At 53.5% G+C, this 14820-nt stretch overlaps 1 protein-coding gene across 1 annotated transcript in view; it reads right to left on the bottom strand.

Annotated features, from left to right (window-relative positions):
* MUC2 (mucin 2, oligomeric mucus/gel-forming) overlaps nt 1-14820 on the bottom strand; it is a gene marked incomplete at both ends in the record, with an annotated part of 93516 nt that overhangs the window by 41420 nt on the left and 37276 nt on the right. Inside the window, 2 exons of the mRNA XM_082317294.1 lie at nt 6522-6770; nt 13980-14228. Of these exons, the coding sequence (XP_082173420.1) occupies nt 6522-6770; nt 13980-14228 (498 nt within the window). The remainder of the gene's footprint in view (nt 1-6521; nt 6771-13979; nt 14229-14820) is intronic.

Raw genomic sequence — 14820 nt, 5'->3', positions numbered from 1 at the left:
GACAAGAAAGTCCGCACAACTGCGCCCCAACAGCGCCTGAAATGACAGTGCCACAAAGCCAAGCCCCGCTCCCATTGCACGCCATGGGTCCGGCTGAGTACATTCTCTCCAGCTGAAGGGCCAGGCCCAACAGCAGCAAAAGCAAGACTTCCCGTCAGTTCGGCATCTGTCCAAGCTGGGCAGAGGCACGAGGATGAAAAAGCTCCTAACGTTCCCGATGACACTCAAAGGAATGGAATCGAGAAGCAGAAACATGTCGTGCACTCCCCTTCCTAAACGGAGAGCGCAGTACAGGACCCACTCTACTCCGCTGTCGTGAGACCCCACCTGGAGGACTGCATCCAGCTCTGGGGTCCCCAGTACAAGAAAGACGTGAACCAGTTTGAGCGGGTCCAGAGGAAGGCCACAGAAATGATCAGAGGGCTAGAACACCTCCCCTAGGAAGAGAGGCTGAGAGAGCTGGGGTTGTTCAGACAGGAGAAGAGAAGGCTCCGGGAAGACCTTACTGCGGCCTTTCAATATATAAGGGGGGCTTAGAAGAAAGACAGAGAGAGACTTTCTACCAAGGCCTGTCGTTACAGGACAAGGGGCAACGGTTTTAAACTGAAAGAGGCTAAGTTTACATTGGACATAAGGAAGAAATGTTTTTTGATGAGGCCGGTGAGACACTGGAACAGCTTTCCCCGAGAAGTTGTGGATGCCCGAGCACTGGAACCGTTCAAGGTCGGGCTGAATGGGGCTCTGAGCAACCCGACGTAGTGAAAGATGTCCCTGCCCACAGCAGCGGGGTTGGACTCAATGATCTTTACAAAGGTCCCATCCAACCCAAACTATTCCATGATTTTTTTGGAAATACACATCAACTGCACTCCCTCAGAGTACAAAACTGAAGACACACGTTAAGCTGCCAATAAACCTTGATTTCTCCCATAGCAAGGCAACAAATTGCAACACAGCCAGAGAATTACTTACATGGTGTTGAAGACGGAGGCAGCGGCGTTGTGGTGGTTATTGTTGGTGTTGGGAACGTGCTTGCGGTAGTCGGGGTGGACGTTGATGTGCCAGGAACAGTCGTCGTTGTCCCCAGGGTGCTGCTGGTGGTGCTGCTGGGGGGCATTGCGGTGGTGGTGGTGCTGCTGCTGCTGGGAGGCTCCGATGGTGTTGGCCTGGCAGTGGTTGTCGATACAGGTGGAGAGGACACTGTGGTCGTTGTGGACGAAGTTGGGGCTGTTAGAAACAGCAGGGACAGAGAAAACAGACAAAGGTGCAAGTCGCATGAGTGGGACACAATATGCATCAAACAGAAGTTACGCATTAGGCAGCTGCCGCAAACCTATAGCGGTCAGCCCTCCCTTACCACAGTAAAGGCCTACGTCACTAGGCCTTCCTTTCCGGCCCCGGAAAGCAGACTAGTTCCAAACGAGTGCACAGACAGGGTCATGACAATCCCTTCCTAGCAAAGAGACTAGGGATGTTGCTGTAACGTGCTTCTCACTTAAATCAAAAATACCTACCAACAGGTAAGACACGAGGAGGAGTAAGGCTCTGTGAGGCTTTCTATCTCTGCCCTGTTACTTAGAACACCTTGCTATCTCTGGCGTAAGAAGTGAGAGGGGAAGCTGTGGTCTGGGAAGGAAGTGTGCACAGGAACATGTTCCTGCCTGATGGTCGTCTCCTTTCCCTTTGGTGCAACGTCAGCCTGATGAAGAGCTTCCCAGAGTACTAGTGGATCTCGGCAGCCAAAGACCACAGTGCACAGCAAGTGGCAGCCTGCAGAGTGAAACTGTTCCCCAAAGCCTGCCAGGGGAATCCTTCCGTCCTAGGTCTGTAACCACAGGCAAACATTAGCACTGACAGAGGGAAAGCAGGAGGAGAGAGGGAAGGAATTCTGCACAGCCCCACCCAGACAATGCCTAAAATGATGGTACTCTAAATCAAGGCCTACTCTAATCTCGCACAACGGGTCCTTCTGGGAATCTTCTCTCCAGCAGAAGGACAGAGCTCCAAACCAGCACAAGGAAGACCTCCTGCCAGCTCAGTATCTGCTGTGGAGATGACATGCCTTTAGTGGTCGACAGCCTTTCATTTCTCCCGTGGCAAAGCAACAGCAGAGAGTGCTGGTCTGCTAAATACCTGGAGAGGCTGAAGTTACTGGGGCGGTGACTGATGGTGTGAGTTCGCTTGTGATGGCTGGGCTGGGTATGGGCGTGGCGGTAATTGCTGCTGGCTGCCTGGCTGTAGCGGTGATGGGAACTGTTGTGCTGGGGGTGGCTGAAGCTGCAGTTGGTGTTGGACTCGGTGCACTTGTAGAGAAACCAAACCCCGGGAAGGGTCGTGACCACAAAGGAAGCAGGCGCAGCACACACACTGCTGCCAAAACATCGGCTTGCTTCCCAGCAGCGCGTGGAAAGCTGGAGAGCAACGCTCACGGCAACGCTGGGAGAACCCAGGAGAAGCCCAGAGCTTTGGTCCGTAGCAAGGGGCAACCCGCGATCTGAAACCTTTCTCCAGACCCTGCCAGGGAAAACCTTCCTTCGAAGCTTCCTACAGCCGGAACTGCAGGTGAGTGGCAGCAACGGCCACAGAGTCAAAGCATGACAAGAAAGTCCGCACAACTGCGCCCCAACAGCGCCTGAAATGACAGTGCCACAAAGCCAAGCCCCGCTCCCATTGCACGCCATGGGTCCGGCTGAGTACATTCTCTCCAGCTGAAGGGCCAGGCCCAACAGCAGCAAAAGCAAGACTTCCCGTCAGTTCGGCATCTGTCCAAGCTGGGCAGAGGCACGAGGATGAAAAAGCTCCTAACGTTCCCGATGACACTCAAAGGAATGGAATCGAGAAGCAGAAACATGTCGTGCACTCCCCTTCCTAAACGGAGAGCGCAGTACAGGACCCACTCTACTCCGCTGTCGTGAGACCCCACCTGGAGGACTGCATCCAGCTCTGGGGTCCCCAGTACAAGAAAGACGTGAACCAGTTTGAGCGGGTCCAGAGGAAGGCCACAGAAATGATCAGAGGGCTAGAACACCTCCCCTAGGAAGAGAGGCTGAGAGAGCTGGGGTTGTTCAGCCAGGAGAAGAGAAGGCTCCGGGAAGACCTTACTGCGGCCTTTCAATATATAAGGGGGGCTTAGAAGAAAGACAGAGAGAGACTTTCTACCAAGGCCTGTCGTTACAGGACAAGGGGCAACGGTTTTAAACTGAAAGAGGCTAAGTTTACATTGGACATAAGGAAGAAACGTTTTTTGATGAGGCCGGTGAGACACTGGAACAGCTTTCCCAGAGAAGTTGTGGATGCCCGAGCACTGGAACCGTTCAAGGTCGGGCTGAATGGGGCTCTGAGCAACCCGACGTAGTGAAAGATGTCCCTGCCCACAGCAGCGGGGTTGGACTCAATGATCTTTACAAAGGTCCCATCCAACCCAAACTATTCCATGATTTTTTTGGAAATACACATCAACTGCACTCCCTCAGAGTACAAAACTGAAGACACACGTTAAGCTGCCAATAAACCTTGATTTCTCCCATAGCAAGGCAACAAATTGCAACACAGCCAGAGAATTACTTACGTGGTGTTGAAGACGGAGGCAGCGGCGTTGTGGTGGTTATTGTTGGTGTTGGGAACGTGCTTGCGGTAGTCGGGGTGGACGTCGACGTGCCAGGAACAGCCGTCGTTGTCCCCAGGGTGCTGCTGGTGGTGCTGCTGGGGGGCATTGCGGTGGTGGTGGTGCTGCTGCTGCTGGGAGGCTCCGATGGTGTTGGCCTGGCAGTGGTTGTCGATACAGGTGGAGAGGACACTGTGGTCGTTGTGGACGAAGTTGGGGCTGTTAGAAACAGCAGGGACAGAGAAAACAGACAAAGGTGCAAGTCGCATGAGTGGGACACAATATGCATCAAACAGAAGTTACGCATTAGGCAGCTGCCGCAAACCTATAGCGGTCAGCCCTCCCTTACCACAGTAAAGGCCTACGTCACTAGGCCTTCCTTTCCGGCCCCGGAAAGCAGACTAGTTCCAAACGAGTGCACAGACAGGGTCATGACAATCCCTTCCTAGCAAAGAGACTAGGGATGTTGCTGTAACGTGCTTCTCACTTAAATCAAAAATACCTACCAACAGGTAAGACACGAGGAGGAGTAAGGCTCTGTGAGGCTTTCTATCTCTGCCCTGTTACTTAGAACACCTTGCTATCTCTGGCGTAAGAAGTGAGAGGGGAAGCTGTGGTCTGGGAAGGAAGCGTGCACAGGAACATGTTCCTGCCTGATGGTCGTCTCCTTTCCCTTTGGTGCAACGTCAGCCTGATGAAGAGCTTCCCAGAGTACTAGTGGATCTCGGCAGCCAAAGACCACAGTGCACAGCAAGTGGCAGCCTGCAGAGTGAAACTGTTCCCCAAAGCCTGCCAGGGGAATCCTTCCGTCCTAGGTCTGTAACCACAGGCAAACATTAGCACTGACAGAGGGAAAGCAGGAGGAGAGAGGGAAGGAATTCTGCACAGCCCCACCCAGACAATGCCTAAAATGATGGTACTCTAAATCAAGGCCTACTCTAATCTCGCACAACGGGTCCTTCTGGGAATCTTCTCTCCAGCAGAAGGACAGAGCTCCAAACCAGCACAAGGAAGACCTCCTGCCAGCTCAGTATCTGCTGTGGAGATGACGTGCCTTTAGTGGTCGACAGCCTTTCATTTCTCCCGTGGCAAAGCAACAGCAGAGAGTGCTGGTCTGCTAAATACCTGGAGAGGCTGAAGTTACTGGGGCGGTGACTGATGGTGTGAGTTCGCTTGTGATGGCTGGGCTGGGTATGGGCGTGGCGGTAATTGCTGCTGGCTGCCTGGCTGTAGCGGTGATGGGAACTGTTGTGCTGGGGGTGGCTGAAGCTGCAGTTGGTGTTGGACTCGGTGCACTTGTAGAGAAACCAAACCCCGGGAAGGGTCGTGACCACAAAGGAAGCAGGCGCAGCACACACACTGCTGCCAAAACATCGGCTTGCTTCCCAGCAGCGCGTGGAAAGCTGGAGAGCAACGCTCACGGCAACGCTGGGAGAACCCAGGAGAAGCCCAGAGCTTTGGTCCGTAGCAAGGGGCAACCCGCGATCTGAAACCTTTCTCCAGACCCTGCCAGGGAAAACCTTCCTTCGAAGCTTCCTACAGCCGGAACTGCAGGTGAGTGGCAGCAACGGCCACAGAGTCAAAGCATGACAAGAAAGTCCGCACAACTGCACCCCAACAGCGCCTGAAATGACAGTGCCACAAAGCCAAGCCCCGCTCCCATTGCACGCCATGGGTCCGGCTGAGTACATTCTCTCCAGCTGAAGGGCCAGGCCCAACAGCAGCAAAAGCAAGACTTCCCGTCAGTTCGGCATCTGTCCAAGCTGGGCAGAGGCACGAGGATGAAAAAGCTCCTAACGTTCCCGATGACACTCAAAGGAATGGAATCGAGAAGCAGAAACATGTCGTGCACTCCCCTTCCTAAACGGAGAGCGCAGTACAGGACCCACTCTACTCCGCTGTCGTGAGACCCCACCTGGAGGACTGCATCCAGCTCTGGGGTCCCCAGTACAAGAAAGACGTGAACCAGTTTGAGCGGGTCCAGAGGAAGGCCACAGAAATGATCAGAGGGCTAGAACACCTCCCCTAGGAAGAGAGGCTGAGAGAGCTGGGGTTGTTCAGCCAGGAGAAGAGAAGGCTCCGGGAAGACCTTACTGCGGCCTTTCAATATATAAGGGGGGCTTAGAAGAAAGACAGAGAGAGACTTTCTACCAAGGCCTGTCGTTACAGGACAAGGGGCAACGGTTTTAAACTGAAAGAGGCTAAGTTTACATTGGACATAAGGAAGAAATGTTTTTTGATGAGGCCGGTGAGACACTGGAACAGCTTTCCCAGAGAAGTTGTGGATGCCCGAGCACTGGAACCGTTCAAGGTCGGGCTGAATGGGGCTCTGAGCAACCCGACGTAGTGAAAGACGTCCCTGCCCACAGCAGCGGGGTTGGACTCAATGATCTTTACAAAGGTCCCATCCAACCCAAACTATTCCATGATTTTTTTGGAAATACACATCAACTGCACTCCCTCAGAGTACAAAACTGAAGACACACGTTAAGCTGCCAATAAACCTTGATTTCTCCCATAGCAAGGCAACAAATTGCAACACAGCCAGAGAATTACTTACTTGGTGTTGAAGACGGAGGCAGCGGCGTTGTGGTGGTTATTGTTGGTGTTGGGAACGTGCTTGCAGTAGTTGGTGTGGACGTTGATGTGCCAGGAACAGTCGTCGTTGTCCCCAGGGTGCTGCTGGTGGTGCTGCTGGGGGGCATTGCGGTGGTGGTGGTGCTGCTGCTGCTGGGAGGCTCCGATGGTGTTGGCGTGGCAGTGGTTGTCGATACGGATGGAGAGGACACTGTGGTCGTTGTGGACGAAGCTGGGGCTGTCGTGGTGCTCACCGTGGTACTTGTAATACACTGTGGTATGTTGGGGATGCAGCAGACACTGATCTCGTAATTGAGGCAGACCGGCATCGGTATTATACCTCCTATCAGCTGATCGCTATTTTTACAGATGAGCCCTGTGTTAACATTGCATTCCACTTTCTGCCCTAAATCTGCAATGGGCTTGTCAGGGAATTTCTCTGCTCTGCATGAAATATTCTCAGCTTTCGCGCAGACCCAGGAGGAGTTCTTCTTTTGAATATTCTCAAAGGTTTCGTAGTCACCACTGTTTCTGTCAGAACTATTTGGGTAACTCACATCAATCCAGTCTGTCCAGACGCAGTCACATGCTGGGGGAGAACAACAAGAGGAACAATCAGGAGCAGCTGGAACAGAGACAACAAGCCGGGACACCAGCATGCTCTCAGGTGGTGCTGTGAGCGTCCACTGCACACAAGGGTGCCCCTCGGGCACTACTACAACAGTCAGCCAACGCTGGCAACAACAAAGCTCATTTCTAGTGGGCAGGCCTCCCCTTCTTGGCCGTACAAAGCACACAAGGGCCAAATAAGGACACAGGCACTGGCAAATGGTGTGTGTCTCCCCCTCGCAGTTAAGGCACATGTCTGTATTTGGCTTCTCGGGTGCAAAAAAAATTCACATAAAGGCCACGCCTCAGGGGGAGCAGAAATAAGCAGAGAGTCCCGCCACTCTCTCACCTTCTTTTGCCACTCACACCCCACTCCCTCCAGGAGAAACCAAACACAGGAAGCGTTGTGACCACAAAGGAAGCAGGCACAGCACACACACTGCTGCCAAAACATCGGCTTGCTTCCCAGCAGCGCGTGGAAAGCTGGAGAGCAACGCTCACGGCAACGCTGGGAGAACCCAGGAGAAGCCCAGAGCTTTGGTCCGTAGCAAGGGGCAACCCGCGATCTGAAACCTTTCTCCAGACCCTGCCAGGGAAAACCTTCCTTCGAAGCTTCCTACAGCCGGAACTGCAGGTGAGTGGCAGCAACGGCCACAGAGTCAAAGCATGACAAGAAAGTCCGCACAACTGCGCCCCAACAGCGCCTGAAATGACAGTGCCACAAAGCCAAGCCCCGCTCCCATTGCACGCCATGGGTCCGGCTGAGTACATTCTCTCCAGCTGAAGGGCGAGGCCCAACAGCAGCAAAAGCAAGACTTCCCGTCAGTTCGGCATCTGTCCAAGCTGGGCAGAGGCACGAGGATGAAAAAGCTCCTAACGTTCCCGATGACACTCAAAGGAATGGAATCGAGAAGCAGAAACATGTCGTGCACTCCCCTTCCTAAACGGAGAGCGCAGTACAGGACCCACTCTACTCCGCTGTCGTGAGACCCCACCTGGAGGACTGCATCCAGCTCTGGGGTCCCCAGTACAAGAAAGACGTGAACCAGTTTGAGCGGGTCCAGAGGAAGGCCACAGAAATGATCAGAGGGCTAGAACACCTCCCCTAGGAAGAGAGGCTGAGAGAGCTGGGGTTGTTCAGCCAGGAGAAGAGAAGGCTCCGGGAAGACCTTACTGCGGCCTTTCAATATATAAGGGGGGCTTAGAAGAAAGACAGAGAGAGACTTTCTACCAAGGCCTGTCGTTACAGGACAAGGGGCAACGGTTTTAAACTGAAAGAGGCTAAGTTTACATTGGACATAAGGAAGAAATGTTTTTTGATGAGGCCGGTGAGACACTGGAACAGCTTTCCCAGAGAAGTTGTGGATGCCCGAGCACTGGAACCGTTCAAGGTCGGGCTGAATGGGGCTCTGAGCAACCCGACGTAGTGAAAGATGTCCCTGCCCACAGCAGCGGGGTTGGACTCAATGATCTTTACAAAGGTCCCATCCAACCCAAACTATTCCATGATTTTTTTGGAAATACACATCAACTGCACTCCCTCAGAGTACAAAACTGAAGACACACGTTAAGCTGCCAATAAACCTTGATTTCTCCCATAGCAAGGCAACAAATTGCAACACAGCCAGAGAATTACTTACGTGGTGTTGAAGACGGAGGCAGCGGCGTTGTGGTGGTTATTGTTGGTGTTGGGAACGTGCTTGCGGTAGTCGGGGTGGACGTCGACGTGCCAGGAACAGCCGTCGTTGTCCCCAGGGTGCTGCTGGTGGTGCTGCTGGGGGGCATTGCGGTGGTGGTGGTGCTGCTGCTGCTGGGAGGCTCCGATGGTGTTGGCCTGGCAGTGGTTGTCGATACAGGTGGAGAGGACACTGTGGTCGTTGTGGACGAAGTTGGGGCTGTTAGAAACAGCAGGGACAGAGAAAACAGACAAAGGTGCAAGTCGCATGAGTGGGACACAATATGCATCAAACAGAAGTTACGCATTAGGCAGCTGCCGCAAACCTATAGCGGTCAGCCCTCCCTTACCACAGTAAAGGCCTACGTCACTAGGCCTTCCTTTCCGGCCCCGGAAAGCAGACTAGTTCCAAACGAGTGCACAGACAGGGTCATGACAATCCCTTCCTAGCAAAGAGACTAGGGATGTTGCTGTAACGTGCTTCTCACTTAAATCAAAAATACCTACCAACAGGTAAGACACGAGGAGGAGTAAGGCTCTGTGAGGCTTTCTATCTCTGCCCTGTTACTTAGAACACCTTGCTATCTCTGGCGTAAGAAGTGAGAGGGGAAGCTGTGGTCTGGGAAGGAAGCGTGCACAGGAACATGTTCCTGCCTGATGGTCGTCTCCTTTCCCTTTGGTGCAACGTCAGCCTGGTGAAGAGCTTCCCAGAGTACTAGTGGATCTCGGCAGCCAAAGACCACAGTGCACAGCAAGTGGCAGCCTGCAGAGTGAAACTGTTCCCCAAAGCCTGCCAGGGGAATCCTTCCGTCCTAGGTCTGTAACCACAGGCAAACATTAGCACTGACAGAGGGAAAGCAGGAGGAGAGAGGGAAGGAATTCTGCACAGCCCCACCCAGACAATGCCTAAAATGATGGTACTCTAAATCAAGGCCTACTCTAATCTCGCACAACGGGTCCTTCTGGGAATCTTCTCTCCAGCAGAAGGACAGAGCTCCAAACCAGCACAAGGAAGACCTCCTGCCAGCTCAGTATCTGCTGTGGAGATGACGTGCCTTTAGTGGTCGACAGCCTTTCATTTCTCCCGTGGCAAAGCAACAGCAGAGAGTGCTGGTCTGCTAAATACCTGGAGAGGCTGAAGTTACTGGGGCGGTGACTGATGGTGTGAGTTCGCTTGTGATGGCTGGGCTGGGTATGGGCGTGGCGGTAATTGCTGCTGGCTGCCTGGCTGTAGCGGTGATGGGAACTGTTGTGCTGGGGGTGGCTGAAGCTGCAGTTGGTGTTGGACTCGGTGCACTTGTAGAGAAACCAAACCCCGGGAAGGGTCGTGACCACAAAGGAAGCAGGCGCAGCACACACACTGCTGCCAAAACATCGGCTTGCTTCCCAGCAGCGCGTGGAAAGCTGGAGAGCAACGCTCACGGCAACGCTGGGAGAACCCAGGAGAAGCCCAGAGCTTTGGTCCGTAGCAAGGGGCAACCCGCGATCTGAAACCTTTCTCCAGACCCTGCCAGGGAAAACCTTCCTTCGAAGCTTCCCACAGCCGGAACTGCAGGTGAGTGGCAGCAACGGCCACAGAGTCAAAGCATGACAAGAAAGTCCGCACAACTGCGCCCCAACAGCGCCTGAAATGACAGTGCCACAAAGCCAAGCCCCGCTCCCATTGCACGCCATGGGTCCGGCTGAGTACATTCTCTCCAGCTGAAGGGCCAGGCCCAACAGCAGCAAAAGCAAGACTTCCCGTCAGTTCGGCATCTGTCCAAGCTGGGCAGAGGCACGAGGATGAAAAAGCTCCTAACGTTCCCGATGACACTCAAAGGAATGGAATCGAGAAGCAGAAACATGTCGTGCACTCCCCTTCCTAAACGGAGAGCGCAGTACAGGACCCACTCTACTCCGCTGTCGTGAGACCCCACCTGGAGGACTGCATCCAGCTCTGGGGTCCCCAGTACAAGAAAGACGTGAACCAGTTTGAGCGGGTCCAGAGGAAGGCCACAGAAATGATCAGAGGGCTAGAACACCTCCCCTAGGAAGAGAGGCTGAGAGAGCTGGGGTTGTTCAGCCAGGAGAAGAGAAGGCTCCGGGAAGACCTTACTGCGGCCTTTCAATATATAAGGGGGGCTTAGAAGAAAGACAGAGAGAGGCTTTCTACCAAGGCCTGTCGTTACAGGACAAGGGGCAACGGTTTTAAACTGAAAGAGGCTAAGTTTACATTGGACATAAGGAAGAAATGTTTTTTGATGAGGCCGGTGAGACACTGGAACAGCTTTCCCAGAGAAGTTGTGGATGCCCGAGCACTGGAACCGTTCAAGGTCGGGCTGAATGGGGCTCTGAGCAACCCGACGTAGTGAAAGATGTCCCTGCCCACAGCAGCGGGGTTGGACTCAATGATCTTTACAAAGGTCCCATCCAACCCAAACTATTCCATGATTTTTTTGGAAATACACATCAACTGCACTCCCTCAGAGTACAAAACTGAAGACACACGTTAAGCTGCCAATAAACCTTGATTTCTCCCATAGCAAGGCAACAAATTGCAACACAGCCAGAGAATTACTTACGTGGTGTTGAAGACGGAGGCAGCGGCGTTGTGGTGGTTATTGTTGGTGTTGGGAACGTGCTTGCGGTAGTCGGGGTGGACGTCGACGTGCCAGGAACAGCCGTCGTTGTCCCCAGGGTGCTGCTGGTGGTGCTGCTGGGGGGCATTGCGGTGGTGGTGGTGCTGCTGCTGCTGGGAGGCTCCGATGGTGTTGGCCTGGCAGTGGTTGTCGATACAGGTGGAGAGGACACTGTGGTCGTTGTGGACGAAGTTGGGGCTGTTAGAAACAGCAGGGACAGAGAAAACAGACAAAGGTGCAAGTCGCATGAGTGGGACACAATATGCATCAAACAGAAGTTACGCATTAGGCAGCTGCCGCAAACCTATAGCGGTCAGCCCTCCCTTACCACAGTAAAGGCCTACGTCACTAGGCCTTCCTTTCCGGCCCCGGAAAGCAGACTAGTTCCAAACGAGTGCACAGACAGGGTCATGACAATCCCTTCCTAGCAAAGAGACTAGGGATGTTGCTGTAACGTGCTTCTCACTTAAATCAAAAATACCTACCAACAGGTAAGACACGAGGAGGAGTAAGGCTCTGTGAGGCTTTCTATCTCTGCCCTGTTACTTAGAACACCTTGCTATCTCTGGCGTAAGAAGTGAGAGGGGAAGCTGTGGTCTGGGAAGGAAGCGTGCACAGGAACATGTTCCTGCCTGATGGTCGTCTCCTTTCCCTTTGGTGCAACGTCAGCCTGGTGAAGAGCTTCCCAGAGTACTAGTGGATCTCGGCAGCCAAAGACCACAGTGCACAGCAAGTGGCAGCCTGCAGAGTGAAACTGTTCCCCAAAGCCTGCCAGGGGAATCCTTCCGTCCTAGGTCTGTAACCACAGGCAAACATTAGCACTGACAGAGGGAAAGCAGGAGGAGAGAGGGAAGGAATTCTGCACAGCCCCACCCAGACAATGCCTAAAATGATGGTACTCTAAATCAAGGCCTACTCTAATCTCGCACAACGGGTCCTTCTGGGAATCTTCTCTCCAGCAGAAGGACAGAGCTCCAAACCAGCACAAGGAAGACCTCCTGCCAGCTCAGTATCTGCTGTGGAGATGACGTGCCTTTAGTGGTCGACAGCCTTTCATTTCTCCCGTGGCAAAGCAACAGCAGAGAGTGCTGGTCTGCTAAATACCTGGAGAGGCTGAAGTTACTGGGGCGGTGACTGATGGTGTGAGTTCGCTTGTGATGGCTGGGCTGGGTATGGGCGTGGCGGTAATTGCTGCTGGCTGCCTGGCTGTAGCGGTGGTGGGAACTGTTGTGCTGGGGGTGGCTGAAGCTGCAGTTGGTGTTGGACTCGGTGCACTTGTAGAGAAACCAAACCCCGGGAAGGGTCGTGACCACAAAGGAAGCAGGCGCAGCACACACACTGCTGCCAAAACATCGGCTTGCTTCCCAGCAGCGCGTGGAAAGCTGGAGAGCAACGCTCACGGCAACGCTGGGAGAACCCAGGAGAAGCCCAGAGCTTTGGTCCGTAGCAAGGGGCAACCCGCGATCTGAAACCTTTCTCCAGACCCTGCCAGGGAAAACCTTCCTTCGAAGCTTCCTACAGCCGGAACTGCAGGTGAGTGGCAGCAACGGCCACAGAGTCAAAGCATGACAAGAAAGTCCGCACAACTGCACCCCAACAGCGCCTGAAATGACAGTGCCACAAAGCCAAGCCCCGCTCCCATTGCACGCCATGGGTCCGGCTGAGTACATTCTCTCCAGCTGAAGGGCCAGGCCCAACAGCAGCAAAAGCAAGACTTCCCGTCAGTTCGGCATCTGTCCAAGCTGGGCAGAGGCACGAGGATGAAAAAGCTCCTAACGTTCCCGATGACACTCAAAGGAATGGAATCGAGAAGCAGAAACATGTCGTGCACTCCCCTTCCTAAACGGAGAGCGCAGTACAGGACCCACTCTACTCCGCTGTCGTGAGACCCCACCTGGAGGACTGCATCCAGCTCTGGGGTCCCCAGTACAAGAAAGACGTGAACCAGTTTGAGCGGGTCCAGAGGAAGGCCACAGAAATGATCAGAGGGCTAGAACACCTCCCCTAGGAAGAGAGGCTGAGAGAGCTGGGGTTGTTCAGCCAGGAGAAGAGAAGGCTCCGGGAAGACCTTACTGCGGCCTTTCAATATATAAGGGGGGCTTAGAAGAAAGACAGAGAGAGACTTTCTACCAAGGCCTGTCGTTACAGGACAAGGGGCAACGGTTTTAAACTGAAAGAGGCTAAGTTTACATTGGACATAAGGAAGAAATGTTTTTTGATGAGGCCGGTGAGACACTGGAACAGCTTTCCCAGAGAAGTTGTGGATGCCCGAGCACTGGAACCGTTCAAGGTCGGGCTGAATGGGGCTCTGAGCAACCCAACGTAGTGAAAGATGTCCCTGCCCACAGCGGCGGGGTTGGACTCAATGATCTTTACAAAGGTCCCATCCAACCCAAACTATTCCATGATTTTTTTGGAAATACACATCAACTGCACTCCCTCAGAGTACAAAACTGAAGACACACGTTAAGCTGCCAATAAACCTTGATTTCTCCCATAGCAAGGCAACAAATTGCAACACAGCCAGAGAATTACTTACTTGGTGTTGAAGACGGAGGCAGCGGCGTTGTGGTGGTTATTGTTGGTGTTGGGAACGTGCTTGCGGTAGTTGGTGTGGACGTTGATGTGCCAGGAACAGTCGTCGTTGTCCCCAGGGTGCTGCTGGTGGTGCTGCTGGGGGGCATTGCGGTGGTGGTGGTGCTGCTGCTGCTGGGAGGCTCCGATGGTGTTGGCGTGGCAGTGGTTGTCGATACGGATGGAGAGGACACTGTGGTCGTTGTGGACGAAGCTGGGGCTGTCGTGGTGCTCACCGTGGTACTTGTAATACACTGTGGTATGTTGGGGATGCAGCAGACACTGATCTCGTAATTGAGGCAGACCGGCATCGGTATTATACCTCCTATCAGCTGATCGCTATTTTTACAGATGAGCCCTGTGTTAACATTGCATTCCACTTTCTGCCCTAAATCTGCAATGGGCTTGTCAGGGAATTTCTCTGCTCTGCATGAAATATTCTCAGCTTTCGCGCAGACCCAGGAGGAGTTCTTCTTTTGAATATTCTCAAAGGTTTCGTAGTCACCACTGTTTCTGTCAGAACTATTTGGGTAACTCACATCAATCCAGTCTGTCCAGACGCAGTCACATGCTGGGGGAGAACAACAAGAGGAACAATCAGGAGCAGCTGGAACAGAGACAACAAGCCGGGACACCAGCATGCTCTCAGGTGGTGCTGTGAGCGTCCACTGCACACAAGGGTGCCCCTCGGGCACTACTACAACAGTCAGCCAACGCTGGCAACAACAAAGCTCATTTCTAGTGGGCAGGCCTCCCCTTCTTGGCCGTACAAAGCACACAAGGGCCAAATAAGGACACAGGCACTGGCAAATGGTGTGTGTCTCCCCCTCGCAGTTAAGGCACATGTCTGTATTTGGCTTCTCGGGTGCAAAAAAAATTCACATAAAGGCCACGCCTCAGGGGGAGCAGAAATAAGCAGAGAGTCCCGCCACTCTCTCACCTTCTTTTGCCACTCACACCTCACTCCCTCCAGGAGAAACCAAACACAGGAAGGGTCGTGACCACAAAGGAAGCAGGCGCAGCACACACACTGCTGCCAAAACATCGGCTTGCTTCCCAGCAGCGCGTGGAAAGCTGGAGAGCAACGCTCACGGCAACGCTGGGAGAACCCAGGAGAAGCCCAGAGCTTTGGTCCGTAGCAAGGGGCAACCCGCGATCTGAAA

Source organism: Platalea leucorodia, assembly GCF_965183815.1.
Source record: "Platalea leucorodia genome assembly, chromosome: 7".
Taxonomy (NCBI): domain Eukaryota; kingdom Metazoa; phylum Chordata; class Aves; order Pelecaniformes; family Threskiornithidae; genus Platalea; species Platalea leucorodia.
This window is presented reverse-complemented; position numbering and strand designations above follow the sequence as displayed.